Source organism: Lithobates pipiens, unplaced genomic scaffold, assembly GCF_037356315.1.
Source record: "Lithobates pipiens isolate NorthernLeopardFrog02 unplaced genomic scaffold, aLitPip1_a1.2 Scaffold_16, whole genome shotgun sequence".
Classification (NCBI taxonomy): domain Eukaryota; kingdom Metazoa; phylum Chordata; class Amphibia; order Anura; family Ranidae; genus Lithobates; species Lithobates pipiens.
In genome coordinates, this window is record NW_027507748.1 from 265,128,575 (window position 1) to 265,149,951 (window position 21,377).

At 47.4% G+C, this 21,377-nt stretch overlaps 1 protein-coding gene across 1 annotated transcript in view; it reads right to left on the reverse strand.

Annotated features, from left to right (window-relative positions):
- CCND3 (cyclin D3) overlaps nt 1-7,689 on the reverse strand; it is a 33,173-nt gene extending 25,484 nt beyond the window's left edge. The window contains exons 1-2 of the mRNA XM_077484573.1: nt 7,466-7,689; nt 1,844-2,059 (exon numbers count right to left, since the gene is read on the reverse strand). Of these exons, the coding sequence (XP_077340699.1) occupies nt 1,844-2,059; nt 7,466-7,651 (402 nt within the window). The 5' untranslated portion in view covers nt 7,652-7,689. The remainder of the gene's footprint in view (nt 1-1,843; nt 2,060-7,465) is intronic.
- Between the last annotated feature and the right edge of the window lie 13,688 nt (nt 7,690-21,377).

Below are 21,377 nucleotides of genomic sequence, written 5' to 3' on the forward strand. Positions count from 1 at the left end.
CCAGCGACGTCTCCTTTGCGGGCCCCGCCTACCTGGAGACCCGCTCGAAATGAGCGGACTTTTCTCCGGGCGGGAAAAGTCCGCTCATTTCAAAAGTACGGCGGACTGGCATACACACGGCCGGATTGTCCGCCAAAATGCGAGTCCGGCGGGAAGATTGGAGTGTAAAACTACATTCGAAGTCCGCCGTACTTTCGGGTCAAAAAAGTATGCCGGAGGCTACACACGGGGGGATTGTTTGGCGGACTTCAGTTTGCCGGACTTTTCCACCCGCTTGTTTGATCATGTGTACGCGGCATTAGTCCCGGTTCATATATATGTGATGCGGGGACCCGCAAGATTCCAGTGCAGGCAGCTCACACTGACATCTTTGAACTGCTGTGGGTGTCAATGCAAAGGCAACGACACCCCCAGATCGGTTCGCAGATCAAAATGAAAACTGCCAAATGTTGTAGGAATCGGATCGCATAGATGTGAACACCCAAATAATCTGATTCCAGTGAAGACCAAAAATAGGGTCCTGCACCATTTTGGAGCAAATGCAATGCAAATTCAACCATACAATCTGTATGGCTGAATTTGCATCACAGAGCAAATGCGATGTCTAACATCGCACAAGTGTGAACCTAGCCTAATGCCGCATACACACGACCGGACTTTCCATCGGAATGAACTCTGACGGGCTTTGACGGAGTCCTGCTGAAACAGACTTGCCTACACATGATCACACCAAAGTCTGATCGTTTAATGCAATGACGTACGACGGGACTAGAAAAAGGAAGTTCAATAGCCAGCAGCCAATAGCTGCCCTTGCGTCGTTGTTGGTCCGTTGGACCTGCTTACAGATGAGCTGTTTTCTCGATAGGAACTGGTTCTGGCAGAGTTCCAGTGGAAAGATTTGAAACATGTTTTATTTCTAAAGTCAGTCAGATTTTTTAACAGAAAAGGTCAGATGAAGCCCACACGCGATCAAATTGTCCGACGGCTTCGTTCTGTCGGACCTTTGCTGTAGAAAAGTCCGGTCTTGTGTACACTGCATAAGTCTCCCTGTTTTAGGGCTCATGCACACAGGCAGTTTGGTCCACAGAGTGTAAAAACTGGGCTTTCTTAGGTGCAAGGGAAGCAAAAGTGCAATGTACATCATGCTGCCAGCAGCCTGTCAAAATCAATGACAGCCTGAAAATATGCAGTGGCTGTACATGGCTGGACACCATTCTGAGTGGTATTTGCATTTAGGGCTGTAAGTAAGCATTCAGGAACTTTGGCCCCAAACTGCCTGGGAGCAGTAATATCAAAGATTACATCATGTGCTTCAAGAAACTTAATTTTTAATTCTGCTTGGTCAACTGCACCATAATGGGTAAGTTCATTCATAACTAATTCTATACAGCAGTCATTGTTTGTATTTACCCATGTTTGTACAATGAGATCCACTGTACTGCAAAGTAATAAAATGCTTCAGCTCAATATCTTTTCTTTGCTACCCACTCACCAAAGCAAATTAGCACATTTATGTCACCAAAGTTGCCCAATGTATTTCCTATAATCTCACAACTGGCCTGGTCCCCTTTGAACAGGAATCTGATACCACTACAAGGAAGCCCATTTATCAGCAGTGCAATGAGTCTCCACCCCATGCTTATGGCATATGTTCCTTATACTAACCATCATTCTTTAGAGCCGCTATCCACTTAATGTTTTATTGTCTAATCTGGTGATCAATTTCCTCTGAAAGTAATTATTTCAGCATGACAATATTACTGAACAAATTCACACACACACACAGCAGAAAGATTTGTAACATTTGTAGTCAATTGTAACATGTGGAAAGAAAAGGTTATACCCTGATCTCAGTAGCAGCAACAGAACAAGCTGTATACAGTTCTAGACTGTCAACTTTTATTGGTACCATATCCTTCATCTTCGAGGCCAGCAGGACACACACTGTACCAAGCAGCTGTAAATTTCTTTTTTCCACTGGAAACAAAGATAAGCATTTTCGTATGTAGCTCATAGCTAGAGGGAATACCCCATATTCACACTGTTGGTCCTCACACACCTAGAATTTGAAGAATAAAATAAAGACAAATTAGTTTATTACTAATCGAAAACATTACACTAGCATTTACAATAGCATACAATCTGCACTGGATCATTCTTCAGAGGGCATTTAACAGATGGTGAGGGCAGGGCTTGACAAATTTGCTTGGAATCTAGGAGCCAGCTTAAAAAGTTAGGAGCCAGGTCGGTAACGGCGATCCGGACCTGTCCCTGGCCTGACATGGAGACGAGTGAGGGGAAGATAGCGCCGCAGCCCCCCCCCCCCCTTTTTTTTTCCTTAATTAAAATAATTTTTTTTTTTTACTTTTTACAAAAAAAAATTATATATATATATATATATATATATATATATATATATATATATAATTAAATTAATAAATAAATTAATTAATAATATATATATAATATAATGAGAAGCCATTTACCAGCCACCACACTCACCGTTGGGCAAAAGGCGCCAGATGACGCCCGCAATCACTTCCTTCTCTTCACTTTGGGAAGGAAATGGGCGGGCAGTGAAAAACAGGCAGGGGAGCTTCACTCCATTAGGAATTAGCATTATTGGAATAGGGTGTAATTTATACATCCACCACAAGATGGCGCCAGACTACCGAAAGATTTTAGAAGGCCGCAAAGCCGCGGCCTCAATTACTGGCCGGCGCGGCCCGATGCAATTGCGCGGCGTAGTTCGGGATCCAAATGGAGACGGGATACCCCAGCAGCGTTGCCCCAGTCGCCAGGACACGAATTCTAGGCGCAAATGCGACCAGGCGCCCGGGGTTTGTCGAGCCCTGGGTGAGGGGACCTTATGTCACCTCTTCACTGCCTGATTTTTAATTTTTTTTGTAAATTCTTTTTATTGGTTTTTCCAAAAGTAAAGCGTGGTGCCAAGAAAGCACATCATACGAAACAAAACACCATTTTTAGGATGGAAAATGAGGAGGAGATAAGTGCACTTGCCCCAAAAATCTTAGTTGAAGTACTAGAGAGAAGCAATTGCCAATCTTCATTATATCACAGGGAGTATCACCCAGGAACCACAGGGTTTAATTTCAGTCATTGGGTGGCAAGTGGCTTTATATAGGGGGGTAGCAGAGTTAACCAAAGCCTTCCAAAATTTTAAAGAGGGCGCCACGGTGTGCTTCCATGTTAAAACAATAGTTTTTCTCACATAAAATAACAGAAAACCTATGAGGGTCTTGATTGCTTGACGGAATGCACGGTTGCCTACTAGGCCAAGCAAGCAGACCGACATGGTCTGGGGGATGGGAATCCTAATCAAGAAAGTTATGAACTGGATGACCTCTTTCCAAAATAAATGAAACTTGAGACAGGACCATAGCATATGATAGTAGTCAATATCAGTAACACTACACTTCCAACAGTTCACTGCCTGTTTTAAAGCAGAGTTCCATCCAAAAGTGGAACTTCTGCTCGTTGTACTCCTTCCCCCCTCAGGTGCCACATTTGGCCCCTTCCGGGGGGGGGGGGGGGGGGGGGATCCGTGCGCACATGCCGCGATCCGCGGAGCGCTCCGCGGTCTCGGCCTTAGGAGAGGCCGCGGCTTCGGCCTAGCTCCGAAGCGGCGGCCATCTTTCTACACCCAGGCGTTTACAATGTGATCGCTCCGATGGAGCGATCACTTGTAAACAAACCGTTTCTCTCTCCCCTCTCTGTACTGATCTGTGCAGTGGAGGGAGAGGTCGAATGGATGCAGCCATCCCTCCATACCCTGCCAATACTCTGCCCGCCAATGCAATACTCTGCCCGCCAATGCAATACTCTGCCCGCCAATGCAATACTCTGCCCGCCAGCCAATACTCTGCCCGCCAGCCAATACTCTGCCCGCCAGCCAATACTCTGCCCGCCAGCCAATACTCTGCCCGCCAATACTCTGCAATACTATACTCTGCCAGCCAATGCAATACTCTGCAATACTATACTCTGCCAGCCAATGCAATACTATACTCTGCCAGCCAATGCAATACTCTGCAATACTATACTCTTCCAGCCAATGCAATACTCTGCAATACTATACTCTGCCAGCCAATGCAATACTATACTCTGCCAGCCAATGCAATACTCTGCAATACAATACTCTGCCAGCCAATGCAATACTCTGCAATACAATACTCTGCCAGCCAATGCAATACTCTGCAATACTATACTCTGCCAGCCAATGCAATACTCTGCAATACAATACTCTGCCAGCCAATACAATACTCTGCAAGCCAATGCAGTACAATACACTGCCCGCCAATACAATACTCTCAAGGTTATCCAAAGGATTAATTAGCTAATCAAAAAAAAAAACACTAGATTCATTAAAAAATAAAAATAATAATCGGATAGTCGTTGACTAATCGAAGAAATAATCGATAGATTAGTCGACAGACAAATTAATCGTTAGTTGCAGCTCTAATATGATGGTGGAATTTTCACAGGTTTTTGCAAATTCAATTATTATTTGCTGATCCAAAAATGATCCGATCGGTGACTCCGATCCGATCCGTGTGTTTTTTGATCCGTTGCACCCCAATTCCCTACTGCTCATGCTCAAGATGCGCTGCGCTTCCTGACTGGTCCCTGCTGTCTTCTGGGACCTGTGTGTCTCCCAGAAGACAGCAGGTGGGACGGAGGAGGGGCCGGACATGGCTTAGATCGCAGCGGATACAACAGCAATCTTTCACCAGAAGTGGGAGCAAATACCTGTATTAGACAAGTATCTGCTCCCCCTTCCCCCTGAAAGGTCTCAAATGTGACACCGGGGGGAGGAATCCGATAAGCGTAAGTTCCATTTCTGGGTGGAACTCCACTTTAAGATGCCAGTAATCCAGGAAGTAATGTCATGACATAGTTTCCGGGTTACTAGAACCGAGACCCAGACGAAGCATTGGCTTTGTTTGGGTCTTCTGCCAGCCGGCAGACATTTCTCAGGCCTCCAGGTGGGTCAGGAGAGCCGGTCGAGCAGCGGAAGAAGGGGGGAGGTACGTCCCCTCCTGCTGCTTGTAATAACAGCTGAGCGGCTGCTGAGCCTCATCGGTTGTTATTACAATAAAGCAAACCCCTTGAAGCAATATCGGCAATATCAGTCAGCTTTTTGACCAATACCGATACTTCTGAAAAAGTGAATATCAAGTGCTGATAATCAGACGCATCGATAATCGGTCGATCCCTACTATGCTATACCTATCGCCCACAGCTATAGGTACCTGGGCCAATCTCAGCATCCTGTACCATGTGATTAGCTGTAGCCAACCACAGATCACTAGTTATCATAGCTGTCATGAATGGTTAACCATTCATGACAGTTCAAAACTTTTTGCTATTACAATGAAAACGAAATATTTAAAAAATGAAATACAATTATTATTATTTTTTCACCAGTCAGTGTTCCTGGTCATCGCCACACAGGGCGGATCCAGAGTCTAGTCTCAGGAGGGGCACTGCCAGAAAATATGTTTTTCGCTGACAATGAGTCGGGGCAATGGCTAGTGTTGGCACTTCAATCATCCCGGCACAATGGTTATTATGGTGTCAGGATGATTGAAGTGCATTATTTTTATTATTACATTGTAATATAAAGTGAAATAGTTCAACTCACCATAATTCAGAATCAGTGGGAGCCCTGAGTGTGTCATTTGCCACCATCACCTGCCACCAGATGCAGATTGTTATTTGCCACATCACTTGCCTTGAGATGCAGCTGGTCACTAGCCGTGTCACCTGCCACCAGATACGGATTCTTACTTGCCACCATTGCCTGCCACCAGATGCAGCTTGTCACTTGCAGCTTGCCACCTCCTCTTCTCGGGTCCCTGGCAGAAGCTCCTGGCCCCTTCCTCCTGTCGAGTGCCCCTACAGCAAGCAGCTTGCTATGGGGGCACCTGAGCCAAGCTGCAGCTCCGAGTGTCCAGACACAGAGCTGTGGTTTGGCCCCGCCCCTCTTTCCTGATTGGCTGAGTTTGACAGCAGCGGGAGCCAATGGTATCTCAGCAAATCAGGAGGGAGCGTCCCGGACGGCTGATACACTCGTGGACATTGCTGGATAGAGATGGGCTCGGGAAAGAATTAGGGGGTGCTGCTACACACAGAAAGCATTAAGATAAAAAAAAAAACCTTCTGCCTTTAGAACCACTTTAAGGCTGATTTTCACCTTCTGGTGGTTCTTTACTGGGTGTCTAAAATGGAGTACAGGTTCTCTTTAAAGCGGAGCTCCAGCCCCCTCCCTCCACCAAACATGTTTAAGTCCGCAGCTACAAATGTTGTAGCTGCTGACTTTTACTATTAGGACACTTACCTGTCCAGGGAGCCTGTGTTGTCCTCACCCAAGCTGATTTTTGAATCAGCTCTCGGGTGCTGATGCCGCCATCTTGGCTAAGGGAAACTGGCAGTGAAACCTTGTGGCTATACAGCATGTTCAAATTGCGCTGGGCTTTCTCAATGGGTTAGCTGTGGTGAGGGCGAACTTTTGGCTGAGTTTGTTGTGGCAAACTCAGCAGGAAGTGGGAGCAGGTACCCATCAAAGCCAAATCTTCCCTGTGGAGCGGAGCTCTGCCCAAAAGGGGAAGCTCTGCTTGTTTGCCTACCTCCCCGCCACATCTGGCACCTTGGGGAGGGGGGAGTCAAAAGGGCGCTTCCCCTTTTGGGCAGAGCTCTGCTTTAAAGAGGAAGTAAACCCTGAAGAGTTTACTTCCTCTTTCATTCCCTGCAAAGGTAAAGCATAATGGATTACTATGCATCGCATAGTAGTCCATTATGTGTCACTTACCTGACACAGGAGCCAGCGAAGTCACCGCTGTCCCCTGTAGTCCGGTGCATCCATCTTCTCGGTGGGGTCTCGCTGCTCCGCCACTGTCATTCAGGGAAGCCGCGATTACATCACTCCCGCGAATGCGCACGGGAGCCGACACGCGCGGCATCTTCGTCGTTGACGATGCTGCGCTCAATGCACCTGCGCGCCGCAGACAGCAGTGCCTATCTTTCGGCAAATATCTCCTAAACCATGTAGGTTTAGGAGATATTTATTGGACATACAGGTAAGCCTTAATCTAGGCTTACCTGTAGGTCAAAGTGTGTTGTAAGGGTTTACAACCACTTTAATGTAATTTAGCAGTATATAAATATGGCAGATGGCATACAAGGTGCTCCACCATTTTTACCCTGCAGGAAGTGTCTCCCCCCTATCTGGGAATGGTGGTAGACTTCCATTCTAATGATGTGTACACACATGAATGATCCATACACGTGGTGGGTGAATAAAGCAGTCACTAGAAAGCATCACATCTAATCTCAGGACACCAAATCCTGCAATATCCCATTGTCATCCAAACAAGCATGGAGACATATAACAGTTCATCCATAGATTAATGCTCTATACATGCTTATCCTGGGCGGGGCCTACCTCCAGTATCCAGTGGGCCAGGATCTCGTGCATGTCCTCGGTGACTTCAGGCTGATCACACCGGCTGCTTTCACTCTCCGCCCTTTGTCGCCTCTCCTGGTCTAGGAGGTTACACAGAACTCGGGGATTCCGGAATATCTGAGGGTCTAGCAGAGCTCGGACCACCCTCACTCCTTCACCCGCCATAATAACTCTGCGCGCTCTAAGCTATACGCCCGCGAAGAGCCGTATTCCGGAGGGTGGACACGCCCACGGGGAAGAGCCGTGCTGTGGCGGGAGGACACGCCCACAGGGAAGAGCCGTGCTGTGGCGGGAGGCATGCCCACTGGGAAGAGTTGTACTGTGGAGGGAGAACAGGCCCATAGGGAAGAGCCGTGCTGTGGAGGGTGGACACGCCCACAGGCAAGAGTTGTGCTGTGAAGGGAGAACATCCATAGGCCTTTCAGGTCGAAGACGTTTATATTTAATAGAAAAAGGTCACATGCACACCGGGATTTTTTTTAAAGTGGATTTCTACCCAAAAAAAAAAAAAAAATTAATGTGCATGAAAAACAAAATTGGAGAACATTTATTTTTTGTTTTTCACCTCTTTAACCACTTCAGCCACGGACCAATTTTCAGCCTAAGGACCAGAGGTCTTTTTACAATTTTGCACTGCACTGCTTTAACTGGTAATTGCGCGGTCATGCAATGTCGTACCCAAACGAAATTTGCTTCCTTTTCTTCCCACAAATAGAGCTTTCTTTTGATGGTATGTGATTGCCTCTGCGATTTTTATTTTTTGCGATATAAATGGAAAAAGACCAAAAATTTTGAGAAAAAAATATATTTTCGACTTTTTGTTATAAGAAAAATCGAATAAACTCAATTTTAGTCATACATTTAGGGCAAAATTTATTCAGCCACATGTCTTTAGTAAAAAAAATGTCAATAAGCGTATATTTATTGGTTTGCGCAAAAGTCTACAAACTAGAGTACATTTTCTGGAATTTACACAGCTTTTAATTTATGACTGCCTAACTCATTTCTTGAGGTGCTAAAATGGCAGGGCAGTACAACCCCCCCCCCCCAAATGACCCCATTTTGGAAAGTAGACACCCCAAGGAAATTGCTGAGGGGCATGTTGAGCCCACTGAATATTTTTTTTTTTTGTCCCAAGTGATTGAATAATGACACAAAAAAAAAAAGTTTACAAAAAGTTGTCACTAAATGATATATTGCTCACACATGCCATAGTTATATGTGGAATTGCACCCCAAAATATATTCTGCTGCTTCTCCTGAGTACGGGGATACCACATATGTGGGACTTTTTGGGAGTCTAGCTGCGTACGGCACCCCGAAAACCAATCACTGCCTTCAGGGTTTCTAAGGGTGCAAATTTTGATTTCACTCCTCACTACCTATCACAGTTTCGAAGGCCATAAAATGCCAAAATAACACAAAACCCCCCCAAATGACCCCATTTTGGAAAGTAGACACCCCAAGCTATTTACTGATAGGCATGTTGAGTCCATGAAATATTTTATATTTTTGCACAAAGTTGTCACTAAATGATATATTGCTCACACATGCTATGGACATAAGTCAAATTACACCCCAAAATAAATTCTGCTGCTTCTCCCGAGTACGGGGATACCACATGTGGGGGACTTTTTGGGAGCCTAGCCACGTACAGGACCCCGAAAACCAAGCACTGCCTTCCGGATTTAAATATAAAACGCTACCAAAAAAAACTGTTAGCGATCGCAGGGATCAGGCCTGACTCTGCAAACGCTGCAGTTATGTGTTTAGTGTTTTGTAAGTGACAGCGATCGATCGATACTGCACTTGGGTGGGCTGGGCGGAGGGGCAAAACGCAGGTGCTAGCAGGTATCTGGGCTGATCCCGCTAACAATGCGTTTTTTTGGAACCCTAAACTGCTGGGGACGCTAGTATAGATCTGATCAGATCAGATATTGATCTGTTCAGATTCTATACCACTACGGGAGGTGTATGCTTTGCGCGTGGGTGTTAGCGGAACTGGCACTAGCCTAGCTCTGCCTGGGGTGACTCAGACCCTGACCCTAAAACCTAATTGATATCACCCACCGGGTGATCAGGGGGTTAAACCTTTATTGGGTAATAAATGGTGGGTGCCCTGATGCTATAAAAAGCAAACTAACTAACCAAAGTCACCCGTAACACTTATACGGTGATCACTGGTCAAAGGGTTAACTAGGGGCAATCAGGGGTTTCAAATTTTTATTAGGTAGTATATGGGGGTCCCTGGCGCTATATAAAAACCTGACGGGGAACCTAAATAACTAACTGGCTACCTAGCGACACTAATGCAGCGATTAGAAAAATGATCGCTTAGTGACACTGGCAAAAGGGGGTGAAAGGGTTAACTAGGGGCAATCAGGGGGTTAAAGCCATTATTGGGTAGTATATCGGGGTACCTAGCGATATAAAAACCTGGTGGTGAACCTAAAAAAATAACTAGCTACCTAGCGACACTAATGCAGCGATCAGAAAAATTATCGCTTAGTGACACTGGCAAAAGGGGGTGAAAGGGTTAACTAGGGGCAATCAGGGGGTTAAAATCATTATTGGGTAGTATGTCGGGGTACCCAGCGCTATAAAAACCTGGCGGTGAACCTAAAAAAATAACTAGCTACTTAGCGGCACCAGTGACACTAATGCAGCGATCAGAAAAACGATCGCTTAGTGACACTGGCAAAAGGGGGTGAAAGGGTTAACTCTAAGGGCAATCAGGGGGTTAAATCTTTATTGGGGGTGGTAGGGGGCTACCCTGGACCTAACACTAACTGCCCTGACACTTTTTACTTTTACAACTGACACTGAATGCAGTGATCAGTAAATAAGTGACACTGTGACTGGAGGGGGGGCGGGGGGTGATCGGGGGGGGGGGTTTGTGTGCCTGTTTGTTAGTTAGTGTCAGTGTAGTGTTTGGTGCACTTACTTTTAGTCTTCTCCTCGTAGTCCGGTCAAAAAGACCGCCCAGAGGAGAATGACATCACTTCCTCCCTGCCTGTGTATACAATACACAGTGGGAGGAAGCTTCTCATTCGCCAGGAGCGATCGAGAGGGGATGGACAGAAACCAACGGCCATCCCCTCATCCCGGATCGCTCCTGAAGCGAAACGGACCGCAGCATCCAGCGGGAGGGGGTCCGATCGGACCCCCCACCCGCTGGAAGGCAAGCACGTACATGTACGTGCTTGTGCCTGTACATGCCATTGTGATGACTTACAATGGCATGCGGCGGTCGTTAAGTGGTTAATGCTTGTTGCTAGGGCGTCCCTTGTAATCTGCCTCCTTCGATGCCTGGGCTCCTGAAGTCACTTCCCTCGGCGCAGGAAGGGAGATCAGCTACCCCCTTGCTCTAGGCAATCATCTGTGACAGGTCCCAGATGATTGGGCGGCCAGTCGTGGCGCGGCTCACGCATGGGCAGTGGCGTCCGGCTGTGGTGAACACAGTTAAAATGCCGGCGCTGCTGAATGGAGGGGGAGACCAGCGGGGCTTCGATCCCTCGCATCGCTGGACTCTAGGATAGGTAAGTGTTCGATTATTAAATGCAGTATTTGTAGCTGCTGACTTTTATTTTATATTTTATCTTTATGTTTACATGCATTTATGTGCATCAGATGTGTGTTCTGCCCAAACCGATTTTGGTGTGTTAACATTTCTATCCCTAAACACCCCCTGCCTCTAAAAGCCTGTGTGCATAAACACTAGGGATGGTCCTGATGTTTGAGACTAACGTAAGTAGAACAAACGGGGCACTCGTGGGAAGTTTACCTGCCACAGAGCACCCCATAATGAACTGGGAGATCGCAGTGCATTGACAGCTGCTGATTGGCCAAAGCATGCATCAGACCTGTATGCTTTGGCCAATCATAGCACAATGTGCTGTGAGAGCCATGACTGGCCAAAGGCAGGGTGCCTTTGGCCAATCATGGCTCAGGGGCTAAGGCCACGCCCCACATGATATAAGGCTGCTGCTTTAATGGTTGGCGTATATAGTGAATTAATGGGGATTATGCAGGTAGTTAGTGTAGTGTGTAGTCAGTCAGTGTAGTGTGTGTATATATGTGTATATATATTGTGAGGGGGGTTAGCTCGGCAGCGGGTGTGTGTGACCCCCTGGATCGGTTCACAACACAAAATTAGGCACAGCAGACAGCGTTGTAGGTGCAAAAAAAACAAAAGATGCGGTTTATTTATGCTACATGCAGTGAAACATATAACAGCCAAACAAAAATAAAACATGAAAATAAATCCTGGTCAGCTTGACCTCTAATTACACACTTAGATTCCCTGTCTACCAACTGAGTGCAGCCTTGTGCTGCACCAGTCCCTGTCTCTGTTGTAGAGGTTTGCCACACAGGCGTTAACTCACCGCACAGAACAGGTGTCACACTCTCCAGTCTATACAAACACAAAACTGGTTCCAGGATGGAGCATCTTCCTAAGCATGCTGGGGTTTTTTGTAGAGGTCTTAATGAGCCCACTTACTTCAGCTGGGCTCATTAACTCTTCCCCTCTAATTATACAAGTCTGCATAAAGCCTGAATCTAGGGCACACATATTTCCCATCCTGGATACAACCAGGTGACTTTACCTGCATGCTGCCACATACCCCCCCCCCCCCCCCCTCTTGTTTCAACCTTGGGGTTGTAACACAAGCAGTCAGACACGCATGAATCCGAGACAAAGCATCCACATTCCCCATTTTAACACCAGGGCGATGCTTAACTGTAAAGTTAAATTCTTGTAGGGCCAGGAACCACCTATTTACCCTTCTATTGGTCTCCTTGTTCTGAGCCATCCACTTTAAAGGAGCGTGATCAGTCACCAGGTCAAAGTGCCTACCTAGCAGATAGTACCGAAGGGAATCTAGAGCCCACTTCACTGCTAAACATTCCTTCTCAATCGTGGCGTAATTTACCTCATGGGACTTCAACTTCCTGCTGAGGTAAATGACTGGGTGCTCTTCCCTGTTCCAGACCTGGGATAACACTGCTCCTAACCCAACGTCTGATGCATCAGTTTGTACAACGAAGTCCTTAGAGAAGTCTGGTGAGTACAACACTGGCTGGCTACATAAGGCTGTTTTTAAGGACTGAAATGCTTCTTCAGCCTCTGGGGACCATTTAACCATGACAGACTCTTTCCCTTTTGTCAGGTTGGTGAGGGGCACAGCCTGAGAAGCAAAATGGGGAATGAATCGTCGATAATAGCCAGCGATTCCCAGAAAGGCTCGTACCTGTTTCTTGCTGTTGGGACGTGGCCAACTCTGTATGGCCTCGACTTTATTGACTTGGGGTTTTATCACCCCCCTCCCAATAGTGTACCCAAGATATTTGGCCTCCTCCTGTCCAATGGTACACTTCTTTGGATTGGCCGTAAACTCAGCTTCCCGGATAGAGTCTAGGACTGCTTGTACTTTTGGCAAATGTGAGACCCAGTCTGTGCTATGGATAATCACATCATCCAAGTAAGCTGCAGCATATTTCTGATGGGGCCTCAGAATCTTGTCCATTTTCCGCTGGAATGTTGCCGGTGCATTCTGTAACCCAAACGGCATTCTCTTATATTGGAATGCCCCATCTGGGGTTACAAACGCAGTTTTCTCCTTGGGCGACTCGGCCAGGGGAATTTGCCAATACCCTTTGGTGAGATCAAGAGTTGTCATATATCGGGCTGTTCCCAGCCGGTCAATCAACTCATCTATATGGGGCATGGGGTAGGTGTCAAATTTTGTAACTTTATTCAATTGTCGAAAATCGTTACAAAACCGCCAGCTCCCATCAGGTTTGGGCACTAGTACGATGGGACTGGACCAGTCACTCTGGGACTCCTCTATCACACCCAATTCCAGCATCCTTTGAACCTCCCCACGTATTGCCTCCCGTCGGGCCTCTGGTATTCTATAAGGTTTTAGTTTTACCCTTTCTCCTGGCGGGGTGATAATGTCATGCTCTACGCCAGATGTTTGTCCCGGCAGCTCAGAGAAAATCTCTTTGTTATGAAGTACAAACTCTTTAACCTCCTGTTGTTGGGGTTTCGATAAGGTGTCTGCTATTCCAACCTCAGGAACTAAGCAATCAGGCTGTGCTTGTGACAAAGTCTCTGCGACTAGGGATTCCCTATCCCTCCAGGCTTTCAGCAGATTGACGTGATAGATCTGCTCCGGCTTTCGCCTTCCTGGCTGTCTAACCCTGTATTTCACCTCACTAATTTTTTCAATTACTTCATATGGACCTTGCCATTTGGCCAGAAATTTGCTTTCAACCGTAAGGACTAGCACCAAGACCCTATCCCCCGGGGGAAAAGTACGGGTCTTGGCCCCACGGTTGTACACCCTCTGCTGTGCTAACTGAGCTTGGGTTAAATGTTCCTTTACAATTGACATTACCTGTGCAATCCTATCTTGCATCAGGGCGACATGCTCAATCACACTCCTGTGAGGAGAACTCTAATTTTCCCAAGTTTCCTTGGCGATATCCAGCAGCCCTCTTGGGTGTCTCCCATAGAGCAACTTGAAGGGTGAGAAACCCGTAGAGGATTGGGGTACCTCCCTAATGGCAAACATCAGATAGGGTATTAGACAGTCCCAATTCTTTCCATCTCTATCCACCACCTTCTTTAACATTTGTTTTAGGGTTTTGTTGAATCTTTCAACCAACCCATCTGTTTGGGGGTGATACACAGATGTACGCATTTGTGTTACTTTGTACAACTTGCATAGTTCTTTCATAACCCGGGACATAAAGGGTGTACCTTGGTCCGTAAGCAGTTCCTTACAAATACCCACGCGGCTAAAAACAAGAGATAGCTCTTTGGCTATGGTTTTTGCCGAGGTATTTAGAAGAGGAATTGCTTCCGGATAACGGGTGGCATAGTCCAATATAACCAAAATGTACTGATGCCCCCTAGCAGACTTCATTATCGGACCTACCAAATCCATTGCGATCCTCTCAAAGGGGACCTCAATGATAGGAAGAGGTACCAGCGGGTTACGGAAATGTGGCATAGGTGCCGACTTCTGACACACAGGGCAGGAGGAACAATAATTTTCTGTTTCCTTCATGACCCCAGGCCAATAGAATCTCTGCAATACCCTCTCTCTGGTTTTCTCTGTCCCCAGATGACCTCCCAGAATGTGCCCATGGGCCAATTCTAACACCAACTTCCTGTAAGATTTGGGCACCACAAGTTGCTCAATGGTTTCTTCTGCCCTTTGAGCCACTCGATACAGCAGGTCCCTTTCCATAGTGAAGTACGGGTAAGTGCAAATCTTATCTGGGTTCACTAACTCGCCATCTATTTTCACCACATTTTCCCGTGCCTTTATTAGGGTGGGGTCTTTTAACTGTTCTGTGGCAAAATTTTCCCTGTGAACCTCAAGATCTGAAAACTCCACAGACGGCATGTTTTCATCTGAAGGATGTTGGCTCCTCCCCAGTTTCTCGAGTTTCCCCCGCCAATACCGACAAGGGAAATTCAGGAGAGTCCTCACCACTCCCAGAGGAATTCTGGTCATCTTCCTGGTCTATAGGGGCACCAGTGGGGGGCTCAGGACAATCCCAGAGTTCCCAGAATTTTGGAAAATCCCTTCCCACAATAGCATCATGTGGTAAGTGAGACACTAACCCCACCTGATGAGAGAGGTTACCTTTGGGGGTCTCAAAAAACACTGAATTTACAGGATACTCTCGGGTGTCCCCATGCACACAAATAACAGCCACCTTGTTCTTCCCAGAGACCTTTGTAGTAACTAATTCAGCTTTTATCAATGTTACCAGGCTACCTGAATCCAGCAACACATCAACATTTCTACCATTAATACGCATTTTACATAAATGTTTCTCAGGTCCCCGAATGGCAGTGCATGCAACTGTCGCAAACAGCGACTGACGTCTCTCCCTTATAAAGTCACATTGCATAGGCTCATCAACAACTGAGCAATTTGCTGCAATATGTCCCTCTTGCCGGTAGCGGTAGCAAATAATCTTTTTCGCTGCCTCTTGCAGCCTGGGCTTCCCGGGCTGCTCCCGCCAGACCTTAGGTAGAACTCCCACCCTCTCACTCTCTCCACCCTCACCCCTTGGAGTCATCTTACCCGCCACTGGGGATGATCTGGTCTTAGGGTGGAAAGTCCGTGAGTCCCTGGAAGAGGTGGTCAGGCTCTCTGTAGCCAAGTACCTCTCAACCAGATCCACAAGTTTATCTGCATTTTCTGGGTCTCCATGGCTTACCCATTTTTGGATGGCAGTAGGAAGAGCTCGCAGGAAACGATCCATAACCACACGTTCCACAATGTTTGGTGCGGTCAAAGTCTCTGGCTGCAGCCACTTCCTGCTCAGGTGAATGAGATCATACATTTGAGACCTGGGGGGTTTTCCAACCTGAAAAGTCCAATTATGCACACGCTGAGCCCGGACGGCCAGGGTAACACCCAGCCGTGCCAATATTTCTGTTTTTAGCACCACATAGTCTTTTGCTTGGTCAGGCTCTAGGTCATAATAAGCTTTCTGCGATTCCCCAGTTAACAGAGAGGCCACCAGTCCAGCCCATTGCTCCTTAGGCCACTTTTCCCTTTCAGCAGTCCTTTCAAATGTGGTCAAAAACACCTCCGGATCATCCTCTCCAGTCATTTTTGTCAGTAAACGGCTCACACCAAAGGATGAGGTATTATTGTAACCACTTGCCTCATTGGTCTGCGGACGTTGCTGTATTAATGTCTCTATTTGCTGTTGAAAACACTGCTCTTGCTTCTGCAACAGGTCTATGAAGCGGGCTTCAGATTGCTGCTGGGCTTGTTGCTGAGCTTCCAGACTCTGCAGGTGAGCTTTCTGCTGAGCTTCCAGACTCTGCTGGGGAGCTTTCTGCTGAGCTTCCAGACTCTGCTGCAAAGTTGCATTTGTCTGCTGCTGGGCTGCAAGGCTCTGTTGTTGAGCTGCAAGGCTCTTTTGTAAACCTGCATTTGTTTGCTGCTGATTTGCATTTGCTAGAGCCAGCTGTCTCAGTATCTCCTCCATGCTGGCCTTAAAAAATAAATAAAAAAAAACTGCCAAAATTCTCCACCAACTGTGAGGGGTTAGCTCGGCAGCGGGTGTGTGTGACCCACTGGATGGGTTCACAACACAAAATTAGGCACAGCAGACAGCGTTGTAGGTGCAAAAAAAACAAAAGATGCGGTTTATTTATGCTACATGCAGTGAAACATATAACAGCCAAACAAAAATAAAACATAAAAATAAATCCTGGTCAGCTTGACCTCTAATTACACACTTAGATTCCCTGTCTATCAACTGAGTGCAGCCTTGTGCTGCACCAGTCCCTGTCTCTGTTGTAGAGGTTTGCCACACAGGCGTTAACTCACCGCACAGAACAGGTGTCACACTCCCCAGTCTATACAAACACAAAACTGGTTCCAGGATGGAGCATCTCCCTAAGCATGCTGGGGTTTTTTGTAGAGGTCTTAATGAGCCCACTTACTTCAGCTGGGCTCATTAACTCTTTCCCTCTAATTATACAAGTCTGCATAAAGCCTGAATCTAGGGCACACATATTTCCCATCCTGGATACAACCAGGTGACTTTACCTGCGTGCTGCCACAATATATATATATATATATATATATATATATATATATATATATATATATATATATATATATATATATATATAATACAGTTCAGAGTATATAGTGCAGTCAGTGTAGTATATATGTAGTGCCACCCCCGAAGGAGCCATTTGGTAAATTTGAATTCTCTGATCTCCACCTCAACCCCAAGAATGACCTCAGCCCCTCTGGCACACCTGGTTAAATTAAAGGAAGATGAAGTCGGCTGGAGGGTCGTGGCGGCCATAGATGCTACCAAGGCCTTCGATTCTGTGGAGTGGAACTACCTGTGGGAGTGCCTCTCGGGGTTTGGACTTGGCCCTAACTTTATTCGCTTGGTCCAACTCCTGTATCAATCCCCAAAGGCCAAGGTGTTTGTGAACGGCTGGCTCTCCAACCAATTCCCGCTGGAGAGAGGGACTTGACAAGGCTGCCCCCTTTCTCCCATGCTGTACGCGTTGGGTGTGGATCCATTGGCCATCATGGTTTGTGCAGACACCAGCATCCGGGGCCTTAGGATAGGGAATCTGGAAGAAAAGATTGGGATGTACGCTGATGATACACTCCTATACTTAGCCGACTCGGGTCCCTCCCTTGTTGCAGCCCTCCACTACATAGAATTTATTGGTAGCCAATCGGGTCTGAGTATTAATTGGTCTAAGTCCCAGATCCTCCCTCTTGATCATTTCCCCCCCGTACCCACGCCCCCCCTCCCTCTGAATCTCCCTAGGGTCTCCATGATCAAGTACCTATGAGTGCAAGTCACTAGACCGCTGACAGACTATGCGCCCCTAAACATTGAACCCCTCTACACCCTGATCAAGAACAAGACACAAACTTGGGCCAGACTACCCCTGGGTGTTATGGGACGCATCAGTCTGGTCAAAATGATACTCCTCCTAAAGATACTCTATTTCGTGTGGCATGCCCCCTTGTATATACCACAATTTTTTTTAAAACAGTTGAATCAATTCTTAATTAATTTATATGGGGTCACAGCAGACACAAATTGTCTTGGAGAATTCTGAAGAACCCAGTGACATCGGGAGAAGCTGCTCTTCCAGATTTCCAGGATTATTATCTTGCCTCCCAATTGTCCCATTTTTTTTATCATTTTGACAAGAACGAGCTACCAAGATACCAGCTATTACTTTGTAAACACCATGACCACCCTGCTCATACCCCACTTCAGTCAGTCCTTAGGGCCCCATCGTCAAGACGTCTCCCCCATCACAAAGCAGACATGCTGACACACCACCGGAGGATATGGCGAACGGCCCTACAAAAACTTGGGACCCCACAGGTTTACTCTCATACCCCTCTCTGGTTCAACACACACTTGCCTGAACTATTGTCCATTCCAGACCCCGCAGTTTGGATACGTCATGGGATCCTGTACATGTACCAAATTATGGCCAATACTGGGCTTAAAACATTGCAAACACTAAAGGAAGATTTCTCACTACTTAACTATCTCCTCTTCAGGTACTTACAACTAGTGATGGACGAACGTCCGACGGGACGTTTCGCGAACGCGGCCGATCGTTCGTGAACCGTAACATTCGCGGCAGGCCCCATTGACTTCAATGGGAGGCGAACTTTGCAAACCCACAGGTCAAATTTGCAGCCTCAAAATAATTACTAGCTGTGCGAACATAGTCCCACCACATGGCCAATGACATAACACATGTATGAGGTGAATCTGGGATCGACAACTACAAGCATTCTTTTTTTATATGTGAAATTGTTGTGACAATTCAGGACTGTGGAGCGCATGAAGGCAATGGAGGAGAGGGAAGGTCAGGGTATGCTAAGAAGAGGGTGCAGGAGATGATCACCAGCAGCGTGACATACAGCAATGACACCTGCACCGTGATAGAGTGATCTGACACCAGCACCGTGATAGAGAGCACTGACATCAGTACCGTGATATACAGCACTGACACCAGCACCGTGATATACAGCACTGACACCAGCAGCACCATGATATACAGCACTGACATCAGCAGCGTGACATACAGCTATGACACCTGCACCGTGATAGAGTGATCTGACACCAGCACCGTGATATACAGCACTGACACCTGCACCGTAAGCAGCCCCAGGAGGAAGTCAGCATAGCACAGGGATGGTGGGAGCCCCTCATAATATGCACAGCAGAGGTACAGCCCCAGGAGGAAGTCAGCACAGGGATGGTGGGAGCCCCTCATAATAAGCAGCCCCAGGAGGAAGTCAGCACAGCACAGGGATGGTGGGAGCCCCTCATAATGAGCATAGCACAGGGATGGTGGGAGCCCCTCATAATATGCACAGCAGAGGTACAGCCCCAGGAGGAAGTCAGCAAAGCACAGGGATGGTGGGAGTCCCTCATAATAAGCAGCCCCAGAAGGATGTCAGCATAGCACAGGGATGGTGGGAGCCCCTCATAATAAGCAGCCCCAGGAGGAAGTCAGCACAGCACAGGGATGGTGGGAGCCCCTCATAATAAGCAGCCCCAGGAGGATGTCAGCATAGCACAGGGATGGTGGGAGCCCCTCATAATAAGCAGCCCCAGGAGGAGGTCAGCATAGCACAGGGATGGTGGGAGCCCCTCATAATGAGCATAGCACAGGGATGGTGGGAGCCCCTCATAATGAGCATAGCACAGGCATGGTGGGAGCCCCTCATAATATGCACAGCAGAGGTACAGCCCCAGGAGGAAGTCAGCACAGCACAGGGATGGTGGAAGCCCCTCATAATAAGCAGCCCCAGGAGGATGTCAGCATAGCACAGGGATGGTGGGAGCCCCTCATAATAAGCAGCCCCAGGAGGAAGTCAGCACAGCACAGGGATGGTGGGAGCCCCTCATAATTGGCATAGCACAGGGATGGTGGGAGCCCCTCATAATATGCACAGCAGAGGTACAGCCCCAGGAGGAAGTCAGCACAGCACAGGGATGGTGGGAGCCCCTCATAATGAGCATAGCACAGGGATGGTGGGAGCCCCTCATAATATGCACAGCAGAGGTACAGCCCCAGGAGGAAGTCGGCACAGCACAGGGATGGTGGGAGCCCCTCATAATAAGCAGCCCCAGGAGGATGTCAGCACAGCACAGGGATGGTGGGAGCCCCTCATAATAAGCAGCCCCAGTAGAAATATGACACCGCTCAACCTCTTCAAACAGGAGGGTATGGGCATATAGTACGGTGTGCTTTTTTTGGACAAGGAAGTGAGTCAAATGAAGAAAGAAGGTCTGTGTGCTCGATTAAAAAAATTGTTTATAGATATATACATGGTCTACTGGTCAATGTGTTGAATTCCTCCGAGATCCATGCCTCATTCATTTTTAGAAATGTGAGGTAGTTAACACTGTCGTGAGCTAGGCGAGTATGCTTATCAGTCACGATCCCCCCTGCTGCGCTGAACGTCCTTTCGGACAGGACACTGGACGAGGGGCAAGCCAACAGTTCGATTGCAAATTAGGCAAGCTCTGGCCAGAGGTCAAGCCTGCCCACCCAGTAGTCCAGAGGTTCATCACTCCTCAGAGCGTCCACATCAGCCGTTAACCCGATGTAGTCGGACACCTGACGGTCTAGATGTTCCCTGATGCTGGATCCGGATGACACCTGTCGATGGGTCGGCTGAAAGAATGACCTCATATCCAAAGTCACCAACACATCTTCAAACCAGCCTCTTCTTGCAGGCGCTGTTGGATTGGTACCCGCAACTCCTTCTCTGGGAGTGGGAATTGCTCCTCTGCCAGCGCACGCAAAAGCAGAATGCAGCATTTCTCGAAGCAAGGCCTGGAAGTGTTCCATTCTGACAGCCCTCTGTGACGGCGGTAACATTTCCGCCATTTTGTGTTTGTACCAGGGGTCTCAGTACGTTGCCACCCAGTACTGGTCCTTGACCCTTATGCTTTTCATACGGGGGTCCCTATTAAAACACTGGAGCATGAAGGCCCCCATTTGCACTAAACTGGAAGCGGTGTGGTGGCCTGGCTCCTGCTCATCATCCAGGATAATGTCGTCCTCTTCATTCTCCTCTCCCCATCCACGCACAACAACAGGGATCCCAGAAAGGTTTAAAGCATGCTCTTCTTGCTCCACCTCATCCGCCCCGGCACCATCCTCCTCTTACTCCTCTTCAGACTCCTGTTGTTCACTTGTCTCAGATAGAGTAGCCCCCCCGGGAATTCATCCAGCATTGTGACTTCCTCATCTTCCCGCTCCTGCTCCTCCACAGCTTGATCAATGACACGACGCAATGCACGCTCCATAAAGAAGGCATAAGGTA